This window comes from Planococcus citri, chromosome 2 (genome assembly GCF_950023065.1).
Source record: "Planococcus citri chromosome 2, ihPlaCitr1.1, whole genome shotgun sequence".
Classification (NCBI taxonomy): Eukaryota; Metazoa; Arthropoda; class Insecta; order Hemiptera; family Pseudococcidae; genus Planococcus; species Planococcus citri.
This window is the reverse complement of record NC_088678.1, coordinates 39,989,210-40,007,016: the sequence shown is the minus strand read 5'-3', so window position 1 is coordinate 40,007,016 and position 17,807 is coordinate 39,989,210. Positions and strand designations below refer to the sequence as shown.

The 17,807-nt window shown below is 33.2% G+C and overlaps 3 protein-coding genes and 1 long non-coding RNA gene across 4 annotated transcripts in view; 3 read left to right on the top strand and 1 right to left on the bottom strand.

Annotated features, from left to right (window-relative positions):
* The first annotated feature begins 933 nt into the window (after nucleotides 1-933).
* Nucleotides 934-1,991, top strand: LOC135835761 (dolichol-phosphate mannosyltransferase subunit 3-like). The gene is made up of 3 exons (XM_065350180.1): nucleotides 934-1,475; nucleotides 1,554-1,631; nucleotides 1,714-1,991. The coding sequence occupies exons 1-3, from the start codon at nucleotides 1,326-1,328 to the stop codon at nucleotides 1,765-1,767; spliced, it is 282 nt and encodes a 93-aa protein (XP_065206252.1). The 5' UTR covers nucleotides 934-1,325; the 3' UTR covers nucleotides 1,768-1,991.
* A 201-nt stretch (nucleotides 1,992-2,192) lies between these two features.
* LOC135835755 (digestive cysteine proteinase 1-like) lies at nucleotides 2,193-5,811 on the top strand. The gene is made up of 10 exons (XM_065350170.1): nucleotides 2,193-2,887; nucleotides 3,164-3,331; nucleotides 3,425-3,588; nucleotides 3,675-3,767; nucleotides 4,034-4,172; nucleotides 4,248-4,406; nucleotides 4,813-4,919; nucleotides 5,053-5,193; nucleotides 5,278-5,476; nucleotides 5,557-5,811. The coding sequence occupies exons 1-10, from the start codon at nucleotides 2,818-2,820 to the stop codon at nucleotides 5,739-5,741; spliced, it is 1,425 nt and encodes a 474-aa protein (XP_065206242.1). The 5' UTR covers nucleotides 2,193-2,817; the 3' UTR covers nucleotides 5,742-5,811.
* Nucleotides 5,801-17,807, bottom strand: part of LOC135835753 (sodium-dependent noradrenaline transporter-like) — a 25,977-nt gene continuing 13,970 nt past the window's right edge. The window contains exons 3-16 of the mRNA XM_065350167.1: nucleotides 10,571-10,756; nucleotides 9,901-10,125; nucleotides 9,679-9,810; nucleotides 9,365-9,602; nucleotides 9,142-9,275; nucleotides 8,907-9,046; nucleotides 8,721-8,824; nucleotides 8,484-8,608; nucleotides 8,294-8,406; nucleotides 7,958-8,098; nucleotides 7,758-7,857; nucleotides 7,580-7,680; nucleotides 7,307-7,474; nucleotides 5,801-7,223 (exon numbers count right to left, since the gene is read on the bottom strand). Coding sequence (XP_065206239.1) covers nucleotides 7,125-7,223; nucleotides 7,307-7,474; nucleotides 7,580-7,680; nucleotides 7,758-7,857; nucleotides 7,958-8,098; nucleotides 8,294-8,406; nucleotides 8,484-8,608; nucleotides 8,721-8,824; nucleotides 8,907-9,046; nucleotides 9,142-9,275; nucleotides 9,365-9,602; nucleotides 9,679-9,810; nucleotides 9,901-10,125; nucleotides 10,571-10,756 — 2,006 coding nt within the window. The 3' untranslated portion in view covers nucleotides 5,801-7,124. The remainder of the gene's footprint in view (nucleotides 7,224-7,306; nucleotides 7,475-7,579; nucleotides 7,681-7,757; nucleotides 7,858-7,957; nucleotides 8,099-8,293; nucleotides 8,407-8,483; nucleotides 8,609-8,720; nucleotides 8,825-8,906; nucleotides 9,047-9,141; nucleotides 9,276-9,364; nucleotides 9,603-9,678; nucleotides 9,811-9,900; nucleotides 10,126-10,570; nucleotides 10,757-17,807) is intronic.
* Nucleotides 10,915-11,693, top strand: LOC135833772 (uncharacterized). The gene is made up of 2 exons (XR_010556542.1): nucleotides 10,915-11,232; nucleotides 11,367-11,693. It is a non-coding gene; the product is annotated as an uncharacterized LOC135833772 (long non-coding RNA).

Below are 17,807 nucleotides of genomic sequence, written 5' to 3'. Positions count from 1 at the left end.
GTTAGGGTTTGAAGAGAAATTCTCTTCAAAAGGCCTAAATACGTGGAAGAAGATGCTTGACATCACTTATTGAGAAATATTTAAGCAGAATTCAAACGCTCGCGCTCTCGCTCTCACTTTAAGGATGACCAACCAAACGAACTGAACTGAAATGAAAAGTGAATTATTGGAACAGCCAACGGGTATCTCGAGAATACTAAAATTGTACTGCAGTGGAGTGGATACCTAGTGCCTACTTTGTACTTTTACGGTTTCTACTTTGGACACACACTCTCATCATTAATCAATGGTTCTTCAGAAAAATGAGGAAGTGACATTTTCAGAAAATAATCGAATTTGGAAATAATTATTATAATTTGAAACTCTCAGAGATCACCTTGCAGCTCTGCAAAAGACAAAAGTTGCTTTGATGTAGGTAGGTATAGGTTCAACAAAAACGAAACCGAGACACAAATCGCTCAGCGAACCTCAAAATTGAAATGATATGAATGATTGTGTTTAAATTGTGGGCTGTAAGATGAATGATAAGAAAACAATCAGAGATTGAGTACATGTACATAATTTACAGCCAGTAATGAGAAAAGAAAATTAAATACAGTTTGAGTTTAGACTGTATGACAGTAGCCATGAAGCGATAGGTATAAACCCAAGTCCCAAACGCAACGCGATTTAAAACAATACAACACGATGATGATTGTTGTCGATGATACGTAACACTATCCAAATGTAGGCGACTGTTCATTTTCCCGTTCCGTATTATGATCAGGAACAATTTAGAAAATTTAAAAATTAATATTTTTTTTTAAAAAATAAAATTTAAAAATAATAAAATTCACACTTCCACCTTCCACAGCTATCCACCAGACGGCGTCACAGATGCTGGCATCGATTTTATGTGAAAATAGCAGTTCCTTTCGGCAAAGTTTTTTGGACTTGTTTTGGAATTTGGAATGATAATAGAAAATTTCCGATTTTGAAATTTGAAAATCTCAATTCGAAATAATTATTGATTGTGTGGAAAATTCGCCAAATTTCCATTCCACCTTCATGTAGGTGATATTTTACTACATGTAGGTAACCTTTCTTTTCTTTTTTTCATTCACAAAATAGTGTACTTTGATAATTATTAAAACGTCAATGGTGATAAGACTGATAACAACGACAAGTGAAGCTCGTCAAATAGAAATATTGGCAGGAAATACGACATATTTTACTATCAAAGAGCAATTTTTCCATTCTTTTTAGTTAACATCGACTTGGAACATGTTCAAGGTATTCGTACACTAGTCTAGGTTACTGTTCGGTTTAATTATTCGTATACCAAAATGACCAAGTTGATAGATTGGATGGCTGCTGTATGCGCCTTTCTGTCCATATGGTTAGCTTTACTGTACCATTTTATCGAATTGGAAATCATCAACGAATATAGAGGTTTAATTTCACTCCTTCCTGTGTTTACTGTGTTCATATTTGGTGTAAGTATTGCTCATCGTGTAACTGTAAGCTTGGTAATGCACCTTGATTAATTTGTGTTTCATTTGTGCCTTCTACAGCTGTATTCTGCTGGTACTGTTCTATGGAGAGTGTATAATTTCAATGATTGTAACCAAGACGCCCTAGATTTACAAATGGTAAGAACTCAATATCTGTTCATTACTAACATCACACTACAAGCAAGTATTGATAATAATCATAGTGGTTTCTTTTTCGTAGGAAATCAAAGATGCTAGAAAAGATCTCATTGCCAAAGGATTCGTATTCCAGTAAACTTCAAAAGTGATCAGATTACCTGTGTTTTTTTTAAATCGGATTTTTATCTTTATACAATTATATGTGTGTCTGTAATCAAGGGAAACGTAAGTAATAATTATCTTAATCTTCCTAAAAGGCAATTGAAATGTGATAAAATTGTGATTCAGTTTACAAACTATGCAATTATTATAATTAATATGGATTATAGTACCTAATAAAAATTGTATTGCTAGTGTAAAGTGTGGATCATTATTTTATTATTTTTCTTTAATTAATCGATGCTATTGAAACAAATTTTTGGAAAAATTATTCGGCAAAATAAGTTTGTAACGTGTTAGGTGTACTTACTTGTGAGGAAAATTATTGTTAACAATATTCCTAAAGATACATCCATCGATAAAATATTATCAATTATTCGGTACCAGGAATTGTTGACATGAGAAATTTTTAAATATGTTGGACGTTGATTTATTGGTTTTACTATCGGATTGTGTTTTTATTGTCAGCTTGACAACTGTTGTTTTTTTTTCTTTGAAATAAAAAGAAACAAAATATTTACGAGATTTATTTTACAAAATGTTTAATTTCCAACGAAGTACTAATATTGGCGGACATTTTCACATAATGGGCGAACTATTGAGTTGACTCAAAGGCTGACCTTTTAAGTTTTGAGATGAATTTGAATCTGTCAGCTCTCCTAGCAATTTCAACTGTAATTAATTAACACCTAGATGACCTAGACCAACAGTTGTAATATTAAGATGTAATTTCGAAAAGTTGCCATAGGCTCAAACAATAACCAGCAAAATGATGAATCATATTTTTAATTTAATAAGTTTGTCATTATTTTACGATCTCAGCGAATCATTAAATATCGTAGTTTTCGAAACATGATGCAACTTATGTTAGTTCAACCGAAACAATCAAATTTTCTGTCCTTGAGTGAAGTCTCAAATTATTCGTACTTAACGCATAATTGTCAGACAATCCAAAACACCGGCTCTATGGACTTCGAAATTCAATTTGAGCGTTTAATTTTTGAATGCGCCATAGAAGAGCACCATCATGGATTCGCAGCTGTGTAGGGTAATTCTTCTACTCATTGGTTTAGTCTCCAGAGCCATGGAAGGTCGAGGTGAGTGGAGTTTTTTAAAGCCTATTTATGAATAAATTATACCTCAGCAAATCATATTTTTAAATCATCAAAAAGTCACGCACTTCATCCTGAAAAATTTTTCTACTGACTTAAGATTTTTGATGTAATTTTTTTTCTTTATACCTACATCTTACATTTGAATTGAAATAATTATATCTTTGAAACTTTACCATTTTCGTTGAAAACTTTTAAATGAAAAATGAAAAATTGTGTAACTTGGAAATAATGTAGACTGTAAATATTTTTTCTTCGCAGGAGATATGCTTGAGCAAAGCTCACAATCAAATTTTATTCCTACGTTCCCATCGAGTTTCAGTATGACCATAGATTTATATTACAATACAACTGACAGTAGAGGCACTTTGTCTGCGTCAATATGGCTTGATGGAGATAAATTAAAAGCAAGAATGGATACATTTGGAAGTAAAACTGCTTTTTATCAACTAATAATATTGATAAGCGAGATACAAATCAACTTCAACTTTGCACTTGATTTGTTTGCTGACAATCTTATAGGTATTTTGAAAACATTCATGGAAAAAAATGACCAAAAAATGACGACCTATATGTTTTTCCCGATCGCTATAAATAGCAAGGATTTTTGTGTAAAAAACATTCTGACGAAAGATAACACGATATTTTTTACAAATTTGAACGAGTATTTGAAATCGAATTTTAAAGTAGGATGATTCTTGCTTAAGTATTTTATTAAATTAAAATGAAGTTTTACGAACACTATTTAAAATACATTCTTTTGTTAATGCAGCATGCTGGAAAAGAAAACTTCAGAGGAATGGAAACAGATAAATTTTTTAACGAAACAAATGGATTACAAATCACAGTTTACATGCGACCCCAAGTAGGTAACTTTTTAGATATTTAGATCCAACCAACATTTAATTATCTGTATAGAATTTCGTACTTCCATATTTAGTTAAATACACTAAAAAAAAAAAAGTTGAACCGTTTTAGAAATTAGGGGGAACCATTCCTGTAATTTTAGATTAAAAAACGACAGCTATGAAATTTTGTAACAGTTCCTATAAAAAAATATATTATGAAGGAATACGTTTCATATTGAGTAATGATTTTTTATTTTTACTAAAAAAAACAATAATTTAATAGAAATCTAGTAAAGATCCAACCAAAGAGATACTCACTCCGATCACTCTCATTACATCGACGAAGTCACTTACCCAAAGATACGAAATTACGAGTTTTTCAGAGGAAAATTCATTCGATGACAGTTTTATGGCGCCATTAGGTGGGTATAACTCGAATGTTAGTTTGAGCCATTTTTAAAAATTAAATAAAGAAGTACCTATTGAAAATTTTGTAGATACATCTCAATGCATTGATGATAAACCCATGGATAAAATTTACGACAGATTGAAAGAAAATTGTGCGCCAATACGCGAAGATATATTGTCTTTTTCGCCAGAAAAATTACCAGATAATTTTGACTGGAGGGAATTGGGTGCTGTGAATGAAAATAAAGGTACCTATAAGTAAGAAAACATAATACTTAGAGATGGAAATTTTTTTTTATTTTTTATTTTTTTCAGAACAAAAACCCCAATGATGAAGGGTAAAAAATTCAAAAAAATGAAAAAATAATGTTGATGTTTTCCTAAAATTGCCTAAAAAGTCATAAATGAAAGTATTTCAGTTTCAATGCGAGAAAAAAAATTAAAAATTGAACAAAAAAATGAAAATGGTATTTTATTCGCTCAAAATGTCTCATAATTGTAATCAAAATTTCTTTTTTAAATTCAACTTTTAAAAAAACGATAATAATCTGATTTGAGATTGAGAACACGAATAATTCAATTGAAGGGATGAGATTTTCAGCTAGTCATTTTGAGATTTAAACATGACTCAATTTTCATATTATTATGATCTAGATGCATGTACCAGAGAAATGTCTTGGAGTTGTGCAGCTGGTGGAGTGGTCGAAGGTGCTTATTTTCTTAGTACAAATCGTACAAAATTACTTCGTCTTTCAAAACAGGTATTTTGTACCCTCCTAGTTTACACCCTCTTTACAAATTAGAAACAGGATAAGTATACGCTGCTTGAAGCAGACGAGATTTTTTTTTAAGTCATAGGTAACTTCTGCTGATATGTACCTATATTATTTTCAGGTTTTAATGGACTGCAGCGTCACATTTAAACATGGAATTGAAGACAGGCCCAGAGCAGGAGAACATTTTGCGTATGAATGGATAAAACACAACGGTGGCATGCCTGAAGAAAATGATTATCCTGGTCCAAATACGGGAGTGGTAAGTTCAAAACCGAATTCACACCATCTAATTACCTTTCTATCAATTTGAATTACCCTATCTCGTATTATAATTTTCACTCAGCACGAATCTTGCAAAATTCAAAACATATCCAGTAAACCAACTACAACGGAAATCAGTCGTTGGAGTAAAGTGCCTTCAAAAAATCCACTTCTTCTTAAGGCAGCTCTCATACGATATGGTCCAATAGCTGTACGTTTCCAAGCGGATTTAGCTTCAATTATCAAACATCACGAGGGAATTTACAATGATCCAACCTGTGGTAATGTGCAAATACATAGATGTCTGTATGCCTATCTTACGTGTTTCGTGAATTATGAACTTTATGGGTCTCCATTTTAGGCGATAAAGAGTTCATATTACCTTATTGTGGATTACTAGTTGGATTTGGTAAAGAAAACAATGAGGAGTACTGGATTATAAACCCTTTTTGGGGTGCATCTGTTGGGCAACAAGGCTACTTTAAATTTGCTATTGAGAATAATATTTGTGGTATTATGAACGAAGCGACATTCGTGGTATTATAATAATATTTTCTTCACTCTATTTCAGAATAAGTTTTACACTTTAGCAAAATTAAACTTGAAATATATGAAACTTTTATTTTAATATTAGAAATATACAACAAAAAAGCGCACTGATACTTCTTATTGTTGCAAAAATGATGTAATAATATCAGCGACATGGTAGGTACTTTTTTATTCAATACATAAACAATTAGAAATAGGTACCAATATATACTAAAATATCTCTCTGTACAACATACTCAAGTAATTAAAGATAGGTATTTAAAATAAATCTGCCTTTCAGTTTGTAACCGGCTTATGGATACCTATGCTATTAAAATTTTATTGAATATTTACACAATACAATCTTATGTAATCAGACTCACAAAATCAACCATAACTAAGTAGGTATACCTAGGTGCGTATTTGAAATTTTGATATTTTATAATTATAGAGGAGACGTTTTTGACTAGATAGAGAAAAATATAGGTAGGTATGAGCACAGCATAGGCAGTGTTGATGGTATATAAAAACACGATAATAAGGAACACGGAAGGCAGACTCCACATTTCAGTAAAATAAAAATTAAACCAGTTAAATAGGTAGTGTCGCAATGTCAGAAACAAACATAATTATTAATAATAGTTAAAGAAATAAAATTATTTTGTTTTCCAGTACTAGAATTAATGATAGAAAAATAACCTGAAATTGGACCCATTTTTCATGTTAAAAGTCTGTTTTTCTGTTTGAATGATTTGTCAAAGGGTACTGCCTAAAAATGCATGAAAGTTTTTTTCGTAATTATAATAAATATCGAGGCCAGTTTGCCCCCGCAAGAATGAACTAGGTACGATAAAAATTATGTTTTTTGCAAGACATTGAGAGGCCATCGGTTTGGCATTGACGATATAATTATTTTAAAAAAATAAAAAAGCAAAATAGGAAGATACCTATAAAACTACACTCTAAAATAGTAGGTAAATCATCGTTAGAAATAGGTACATAGTTAGGTCACAGAGCTCACAACTAAATACACTTTTTAATAAATTAAAAAAGTTCTAATAAGCGAATAAGTAGGTAAGTACCTCGAAAGATCCACTCGATAAAAATATCACCCATATAGTCATATTTCTATCGACAAAAAGAAACTTAAAAATATATACATAAAGTCAACACATCAACTACAATATCCTAGGGAAGTAAATCATGACTAGAAGAACCCATATGTACGTTTATACAGAATATAAATACACCTTAAAATTATATGTAGGTAAGTATACATTAGGTAGGCAGTTGGGAATTTTGATTGTCTCATCGGATCGAGGAAGGAGAGGGGAAGGAGTTCATCAGTATACGTGAAGAAAATAGATAATATGGCATTCAGTCGTTTTAAAGGTATGAGAATTATATGTACAACCAATGACGAGATCGAAATCTGGTGACTTTTTTTGATCGTTTTAGCAAAGCGTGTTCTTCGACCGGAGTAATACTGTAGGCAATCCTCTGACAAAAAATTAAAAAAATATCAGTAAGTACCTAATTAAATCCAAGTCATTATCTTGATCAATATGATCAGCAATAATTACCTCTTTGAATGATCCAGGAGACTGGATTAATTGAGTTATCATAAAAAATGGTATCATTAAAATAGAAGATAGAGCCAATCCCCAACCTATCCATTCTGCCCATACAGGATAGAGATAATCATTGTACCTTAAAGGTTCGTGATATAACAAAGCAAATACAACTACACCCTGTTCAAAAACAAAATTACAAGAAATTGTCATTAGACAAGAACCTATTAAAGATTGATTCAGATAATGAGAACTAAACTTATTGATTTAAGAATAGGCACATACAATGATGAAAGAAGGGCTAATAAATTTCCAACATATCCGCCAATATAATCCAGGTCGATGGCCTAGCATCAGTTCAACATCGCCAGTAAAACGTTCCAAGCCTGAAAATTGCCACCAAAAAAAAAAGAATTAAATCTGTAATATGAAAGAAGAACAAGAGATTGGGTAGATTTCTTACCATAAAACCAAGAGACAGCTATTGCTTCAAATAGAGCTGAGCACAATAAAGATATACCGGCCGAATACGTATCAAATAAATGAAACATGTAGATGCCACCCTGCGTTTTCAGACATGAAATTGTAGTTTGAACACAAATTTGAAGTTACCTACCTAAGTTTTAGTCGCGAATTTTCTACTTTTATTTGAGAAATACCTACTGGAGTGACGTTAATAGTGGCCACACTAAATGAAACAAAAATGGCACACAGTGTGAATATCTCTCTGGCGTATTTTTTACGCGCGAAAAACAAACAAAATTCGTCCATTAGACCAGTAATAACGCATTCTAAACCACCCATCTGCAACATAATCACAATGATAACATCGGCAACGTCGCATGACCTTGAAACATTAAAAAAGTCTGGTAGCAAGTAACAGGTGTTGCTTTAGAGGTTAATATACGAGTACATATAAGTACCTACATATATATTTTTTTTAAAAATAAGTATGGAAGAAGCTTCATTGAATTATTAATTATTTTCATTTACACTTACCGCCGAATCGATTCCCAACATTATTAACATGAAGAAAAACAAAACTGACCATACGTGTGATCCTGGTAGAGTGGCCACAGCTTCTGGATACACTTGGAATACCAAACCAGGCCCTACAAACAAAAAAAGTATGTGCTTCAAAGCCTAAATACATACTGCTATATGAGATATTGTAATAATCGTTTTTTACCTTCTGTCGCCACAGAACTAATTGGAACTCCCTGTTTATGTGACATGTATCCTAAATAGGTGAATATTACAAATCCAGAGAAAAAACTCGTGAAACAATTCACCAAAGTGGTTATCAAACAGTCTCTGAATCAAGCAAAATACACAACATGAGTAAATAAGTAGGTACCTACATACAACATATTGAGGAATCTTGAACAAAAACTCAACAATAGGTACATATAAGTATTGAACCCACCTGTAGCAATTATTATTGAAATTATTATAACTAGCGTACGATAAATGAACTCCAAAACCAGCTCCTACAGAATAAAACACTTGAACTGCTGCATCAACCCATACCTAGAATTATGAAGATAAGCTAATTAATGTGTAGCTACCTATCAAATGAGTCGACATTTGAAGTAACTGTAACTCAACTAACTTGAGTATCCTTTAGTCGAGAAAGCTGAGGTTTTAAATAATACTTGATCCCTCTGAGGGCCCCAGGAAGCATTAGACCTCGAAATAACAAAATGGTAAGCACGACGTAGGGCAATGTAGCTGTTGCCCAAACAACCAAACCTTCAAGAAGAAAAATACCATCCTTACGATCAGATTAATAATTTAATACAATTGAAGGTCTATGTAGATACTTATACTTTTGTACCAATACCAACCAGTAGACTTAACGCCTTTGAAAAGCGACAGGTACAACATGAAATAAACACAGAAAAGACATACAACTAATTGCCACTTTGGGTAACCAATCTCGTGAAGACCTTCACTCCATTGCATTTCTAAGACAGCTCGACTATAAACAAATTGCAAAAAAAAATAACAAAGCTAAGTCAATAATAGGTCTAATTTCAAACCAAGTAGGTAGATAAGCTTCATATTTACTGGAAATACTCCCAAGCTGGCGAATGAGGTAACAACGCTGTGACTTGAGTGCTGCTATTGCTATTGGTGTAATTACTTTTAGAATCGGTGCATATGGCCGTATTCCAGGTATTATTACAATGCACCCAAGGTAATTCGGGTGTTATGCTGGCCACCAAGAAGTATAATGCCCAGCCAATGATCACATTATAATAAAATGACACGTAAAATGCTACCATTACGGCGCAAAATCCGATACCTGGAGATAATTCACATTCGATGGTTACAAAATAGGTAGATAAGAAGGTAAGCTATTTCTAATAAATTAATCGTACCTTTAAAAATCGGACATATACGCCAAACGCTAATTGGTCCTTGTCTATTATATTGTCCTAATATTAGTTCCATATAAAATAAAGGCACTGCTCCAAAAATTAACATTAAAGAATAGGGGACTAGAAAAGCACCTGTAATTTACATTCTGAATAAATACTCAATTGAACACAGTGTGTGGAGGTAGGTAATTCTGGTATAATTTTAATATTTTTCACACCTACCTCCCCCATTGCGATAACATAAGTAAGGGAACCTCCACACATTTGCCAAGTCGACAGCAAAACCAATGATGGAAAGAAGGAAGTCGCTATTACGTTCCCACGTTTCTCGATTCGCTTCGATATCTTCGTATATATCAATTTGCTCGCAGTTTGATTTCTCTTCGTCTATTATCGTCGTTTCGATGAGTTGCTCCGACTCAGAAACCAAACCGACTTGAGTGTCGACTGAAAAATAATGAATACTTATTGCATTTTCCTCGAATTACGATTTCTGAGTGTTATAGGTAATTAGGTAGTGGAAAAATTCCTATAAAAATTGAATAATTGGCAACATGGCATTACAACTTGAATTTGTGTATTTCATTCTCGTTTAGATAGCAATAGCAATTGGAGATGGATTGCTTTTGAATATAAGTAAGAGATGATGTAAAGCGACGTTGTCAAATTCTGTATTTTTAAAAAAATTTAATATTTGACAACACTCCATAATTTTTCAAAATTGAATTTTATTTTCTATCATTTTTTCTGCTCAATTTTATGCATGTGTAAGTATTAAACACAAATTAATTATCATTTGAGCAATGGGCATATACGAAGTTGCCAAATATCGCGCATGAAGAAATTTGATAAGCTTCACTTCTCACTGGGGGGGGGGGGGTGACTCAATTACCTTTATTATAATTTTTATCTTCAGATTTTTCGTTTTTTGGTACAGCTGCCATTTCCAAATCTTCGTATTTGGTGCTTATGTCCGGATATTGGTTTCGTTTCATAATTTTGTAATATCTGGCAACCATGCGACGAAATAAATTGGTTTTTATGCCATTGTCACCATTGTACTGGACGGAAGAGCTTCCTGGTGGAAAAATAAAAATAAATTATAAACATTTAGCTCAAGCCTCCTTAGGAACAGGATCTCATACCATAACTACCTACTTGAAAAAAAATAAAAAATTTAATAAAAGTTAAAAAACACTCCAAAAATATTTTGATAAGTTCCTACTTATTAGTTGTTTGTCTAGATACACGGACAATGGAAAATTTCCCTATTTTCCAGTTACAACTAGTTGAATCCGAAATTCTGAATACGAGTAGGTAGGTATAAGTGATCAAAACAACAACAACTCCAAAATTAATTTAGGTAGATAATCAGATTATCGTATTCCATAATAACGATTTAAAAATCCTAATTATCTTTCAGAAAACCTATATAAACTCTGTACGTATAAATTTGCGCCAATTTCGCTTTGAAAGTCGTAAACTATTTCCATATACAATTGAAGCCGAGCATTTTGAACTTCTCAATTTACACCAGACATCATTATGAAATTTGTGAGTATTTTTCAACATGACTTTTATTTCAGATACTTACTAATTAGGATTAGTATATCTTCACAATTAGTTAGACGCAAGTACCTACCATGAATGATTATTAATTTGAAATTTTTTACCTATAATATCAACAGGTTATTGTTGCATTATGTTTACTCGTATTCATAAGCTGTGCGACTGCTGCTGTGGGGGAAAATAGTGCTAAATTTCAAAGTCTTGGTTTCTCAAGTTTTCCCAAACTCAGCGCTGGAAAAGGAAAAGGCAAAGGACAAGGATCTGGGAATGGTCAAGGAGGTGGCAGTGGCTCTGGATTCAAAATACCTGGAGGATTATTTGGTTGATTTTTATTTGTCATAGTACATAATTATTATGATTGTGATTTATTTAGACCAATTACCTACCTACCTACCTATCCAATTTTTCTCGTATTTTGAAGAATAAAGTATTTTAGACGCCTGTAATTCGTTCATTGCCTACTTATTTTACAAAAAAGTATACGTAAGTGGTAAACTCAGTTTTAATCGCAACGATATTTTTTTTTTTTACAAAAAATACACACATGTAAGTATAAGCAGGTATTAATTTTTGGCATCGTTCCTATTTTAATCCATTTGATAACTGCTTCTCTGGCAGTATATAATTTCAAATAGATATCTAATCAAGCTGTAGTAATTTGCGAGTGGAACAGTAAATACAGAAGTTTTCGAAATGAAATTGGTAAGTTTTTCTAAAAAATTATATTTACCTATTAACGTACCTACCTAAGTGTTGGAATGTTTGAAGTTTTCCCTTAAAATTCTATCATAGCCTTCAGATGGTTTCTTTTTTTTTTCAGATTAAAAATTTAAGATTCATAGATAATTCGTGTACCTAACACTTTTGCATTTTCCGCCATAGGTATTTCCTAAACAATGCACTTTTTTAAAAAAAACTTTGTTGTTTTCTACACAACTATATTTTTTTTCAATATTTTATTGTGCTCTTTTATCTCTCCAAGTTAAAAATCAATTTTCCATAATTCCTGTACTCGAGTATACTTTGATAGAAAAATGTATTTTTCGTTTCTAAAGTGAGAATCTGCCACATAATCGTTCGGTGGACAAACTAGCAATTCTCTCTCTAAATAACAATAAACCTGAAAATTTTCATTAAAAATCACTCATTACCTACCTAATTAAATAATCTACAATTATTTTTACAGATTAATATTTTAGCTGCACTATTGACATCCTTCGAGACCACGTACACTTTGCCGATTCTCATATCACTCTTCATTGGCGCACCTGCCTCGTCCTCAATAAGATCATCATCTTACCCCAACTCTAATCCTAACAAAATGACTGAAGCAGGACTCAGCCTTCAAATACCTCCAACACCACCATTCAACGATATCAGACCGAGTGTGCAATATTCAGAAAATTTGGAGGTTGCTCAATTTCAACCACTCCTGCAAGCAGTGCAGGCGATGTAAAAGTACTCAATATGTTCATGCACCTACACCAAACCATATTGATCGAAGTAATAAGCTTTCCAATGAATATCTATCATCTCAAATCCTCTACCAAAGAACTAAACCAGCAAATACCTATCCTTAATACAGGAAGTTTTCATTTCTTTTTCTCTGTCAAAAATAGACTATGAATACCTGCATTATGAAATGGTCAGTGACAGTTGAAAAACAATCTCTAGGTAAATAGGATTTGCATAGAAATTGTCTCTATTTTCGTACCGCACTTTTATATCTACCTACAATTTTCTAAAAAATCCCCTCTCACGATACACAGCGAACAGATTTATTTCGTCGAACACGAAAGACGAGACGAACAGATATCAAAATACAGACGTACAGATATTATATCTCGAAATACCTATCGTTGTATTTTGCAAAAAAAAAACACAAAATGCTGTCAATTGCAAAGCCCCTGGAACTATGCAAAAGAAATGAGACGAAATTGGCATTTTTTTATTATTACACTGTACATTTTTACACGACGATTGTTTCATTTTTTTCTTTCACTACAAAACGAGCTATTCGGTATGAATTTTTGAAACTAAACAAAAAATAGTAGAAGAAGAAGAAGAAGAAGAAGAAGAAAAACGAATTGTATACGAAAAGCGCAACGTTCTCTGTGCTGCTGTACAGTAAAGTTGAAAATTCATTATCCAACTTTATCCACCGAGACGCGTCGAGTAGAGTGAGAAAAAAACACCAAGTCGATGGTATCTACTATACCATAGTACCTACCTATATAAGGTAAAGGTATTGACTACGAGTGGGGCGGGGAGAAGGGGTGGGTGGGAGGGCGGGAGGGGTGAGCGAAAAATACGTAAAAATCGAACTCTCTCTCATCGGGGACTTGATTAATATTAGAAAATAGCGGCGGCGAGAAGAGTAGCATCAAAAAAAGACGCTATTAAAAGAGGCATTTCTGGCGGTACTTGGCATAAGAAAATCGGAAAGTATGCTGTTAGCGAACTTATTGGTATGTAATATAGACGAGATAAAGAGCACGTTGCGGGGCTCGCAGCAGTATCGGAATCGTCATTGCTAACGCGGTTATGAAGGCCACATGGCACATACCTGCCATACCGCAATCGAGCTTCTACTCTATTTTCCTTATTAAGAACTTTATCATCACAAAATGCCAACCAGCGACTCGTTTATTAATAAAGAGGCGAAAATTGTGCCGCTACCGTCAGGAAATTAAATCAAAAGACCAAGAAGGGAAGACGTCGGAGTATACGTCGATTTCCTTATTCGCTCTTTTTCTCTCGCTCACTCCTCTAGTGATAGGTACCTAGCTAGATCGCTCTCCTTTTACTCAGCACATATACCATATCTAACCATGTATACCTATCAACCTATCTATACCTACCTAGCTGGTATTCAAAAAGCACGTGCATTCTTGTTAAATTATAATTTACTTCTTTTCCCCTTCGTCGTCTTGGCAATGGTGGCCTTAAAAAGTTCACAAGATGATCCTCACATAGTACGTATGAACGTCCTTTGAAATCCAACCATACACCCCCTCCCCTCCCTTACCCCTCTCACCCGCATCACTTCATATCCCTGGTCATTTTTCTCCACACGTAATCCTCCTTTATTCCTGTCCTTAGTTGAGTTTTCTTTTTTCTCTCAATATACGAGTATACTGACCATCATCTCGAGTCTCGAAGAAATTTAATTACCTCGAAAACACTAAAGAGTTGAAATGACCTTGCCAATTTTACACGCTGGTATTTTTAATTCTTTCATACACTGTGTGCGTGTGTGTGTACGAAAGCTGCCTACCTTCTTGAGCGTCTCTCGTCTCATCACACTCTTGTGTTGCTGATCGTCTACGAGCACAACATGTGCGTTTAGCTTAGTAAATTCGTTATTTTTATCAGTTATCAGCGAACGTTTAACGGGCCGGCTATTCAACCTATTGTTGGAAACGGTTAAGATGAGATTTTGATGTTGAAGCAATTTCCTGTTTCTCAGTATACTGTGTGCTGCTTCACCATTCAATAATACGCGCCGTTTACTTCTTTTTCGCCCCTTTCTGGACTGTTCCCACTCGTGTTCTATTTCTCTCCTTTGTATACATAAATATAAAATTCTTCTAGTTTCCATTTCGGTCTTATAGTATAAGTATCTTGCGTTTTTGGATCCTCCAGCCTTTACTTTTTGCATCTCTCTCTCGTTCTCTCCTCGTGTGTTTGTGTTCTTCTACACTCTACACTGCTGTGTAGTTTGGATACCTACTTTCTGTGTAATATATGAGTTTCTCTAGTAGGGTGTATAGAAATCAAAGATGGTATTTCTTCTGCTACGAATTCATCTACCATACTTACTCTCTTTCTTTTTCACTTTTCGCAGTTTAGGTGGACGTTATAGCGAATAGGTAACCCTTTCTTTCATTTTTGTACCTATCTCGTGTTCCATACATTCATCATAGATGTGCATACCTAACATACCCACGAATCAATGAGACAAAATGAAAAAATATAAATAGGTAGATATATAGCTAGACACCATTGTTTGAAAATTATGAAAAAATTCATTCAAAAGGGTCAAAAAAGGAAAACGAATAAAAAAGGAGAAAGGAGGAAGAAGATACGAAAAACGATGTGAGAATTCAACTGGAATGATTAACTGGAAAAGTTTTTTCTCTGTTCTGGGTCATCTGTTTATGTAGAATGGAAATTTTGAAAATATTATGTTATCCAATTCTCGCGTATTATTCAGAAAATAAAATATTGCAAGGTTAAAAAATTAAAACGGCGGAAAAAACAAATCAAATACCTACAAAATGAAAAATAATGGATCAACATTTTTCAAATTGTATTTTACACTCCATAAAAAGAAAGGACCAATGAAATAAAATGTGGTTAAATTGTAATTTGATCGAATAGATTTTCATGTCAGATTCGAATTCGATCAATTCTTCAGTGTCCAAGGAAGATATAATGGATGAAATTGGGGCCATCGTAGTCGAGAATGGAGAAAATGGGTAAATTTTCTACGGAGCTGGAGACTGATTTTCTGGGGCACCTGGCAAATAAAAGGCTTGAAATGAATGATGAATTATTCTAGACGAGCGAACGAAAAAATGCTTCTTGAAATTCAACAAGCATCCAACTCAGATGATATTGCAAAAAAATTACCTAAATTTTTTCACCTTTTTTTGTCATTTTTAGGAGTAAGAAAGGATTTTCTGAACCAACCGAGCATCCTACGAAAAAAAGCACATTGTAAATGTTGTAACTTTTCTTACTCTTACAAGTGATTTATCCCAATTGAATGCAAATTATCTGGACTGGACAGAGAAAAATTGAAAAAGCATCCAAAAACTATACTCTACCAAGTCAAATCCTGAACATTTATTTTTGGAAATTCAAAATGGCTTATTTTCAATGAAAAAAAAAGAATCAAAATTCGATACCTAAAACTAATGAAAGAAGAGGGAATTCGGTTCATGTCCCATTTTCAATCTTCCGAATCGATTGAGATGGTGTTGCGTCTTTTTAGTCTTCAAAAAATTTGTAGATTTCCTGGACTTGGAAAAATTTTCATGAAGTGGACCAAAATGAATTTCAGCATATTTTCAATATCGAAATAAAAAATCTGCGAGAGGCTTTGAAAGGGCTCAAAACCATCACTAATCAATTGGAAAAGTCAAAGTTTTTTACCTCAATTTTATCAAATTCTGATTTTTTCATAAAAATTGAACCAAATAGATAATATAAATTATTTGCCAATTTTCAAAAAATTCAGAAATGAAATTTACCTCTTAAAATTAAGTTATTTTAGCAATATTTTTTTTTCAAGTTGAAATTTTTATGAAAAGTTTCAATGAATCTGCACTGAAACGCAGTCCAAAAGAATCACGAAAAATGTGCATTTTTACCCCAGAGGTGGACCTTGAGAGGTAACATGAATCCTCAAACGAATGTCATCTTTAAAAAACAGGCATTTTTTTGCTTTAGCTACTACCCACACTGTTTTAGGAAAAATTGCTTAAAACAAAAAAATTTGATAAGTTTTTGATGATGACCAAAAAATTGGCACCACTGAATATTTGGGAATAGATACTTATTTCTCGATGTTTTGTCATTTACAGTGAAATATTTGAGAAGAAAATATTTTCAAAAACACGATTTTCCCTAAAAATACATAGGTACATATAAGCAATTTGCAAATTTTCAACCACATCTCAATAGAACCCCGAAAGTGGTCTTGGATTTTGATGGCAATGACCTAGACTGACGCAGAATCTCAAATACCATCTTTTGGAACTGGACCATTTTCCCAAAATAAGTTGTATAAATGTACTAGAGTTCAAAAATTCTCCCCCACTGAGGACCCATATCTCCCCTCCAGGGGCACCTCTGGGGCTAAAATTGATTCCGAATGTCTTTCAACTCAAAATGAAGGTTTTTCACTGAATTTGGTCAAAATTCCTCCGACATTTTTTTACGATCCACTCCACTCAATATTTTATAATAAGAGTAATTTTCCACAAATGTTAGTCTCCTAATTTATTTCTCGTGTTTTTCCAATTTTTCTCTTGATTTAATCTTTTACTTTAACCCCCCCCCCCGCCCATTAAACGAAGCTAATCTAGAAAGAAACTCCATACTGAATACTGATGAAATTGAATAAGATTTCAATGGATTAAAAAAGCACATGAAAAAATTTTAAGCACTGGCAGAGTTTGAATTTTGAGCCTAGTTTTTAAATATGTAGGTATATATCCGTCCAATGGACAATATAGTAACTGCGAGTATCACTTCATTTTAACATTCTCGATAGAAAATCTTATACTAACTCGCAAAACTTCAGTTTCAAATAAGACTTCATTCCCTACTTCGAAGGATATGTTCCTCATACCCAGTTCAATTTATCATTGAACTAAACAATATTCTTCCAAGTTGGACAATTAATAATATACCTACCTACCTGGAAAATTTTCCAAAAATTAATAATACACGTAGCCATACTTTAGAAAGTACTTACAGACTACGGAGCCACGTGCTCTTCTTCTCGTCCTCCTTTAAGGCCATTTTCGAAAGTAAAATTAATTTCTTTA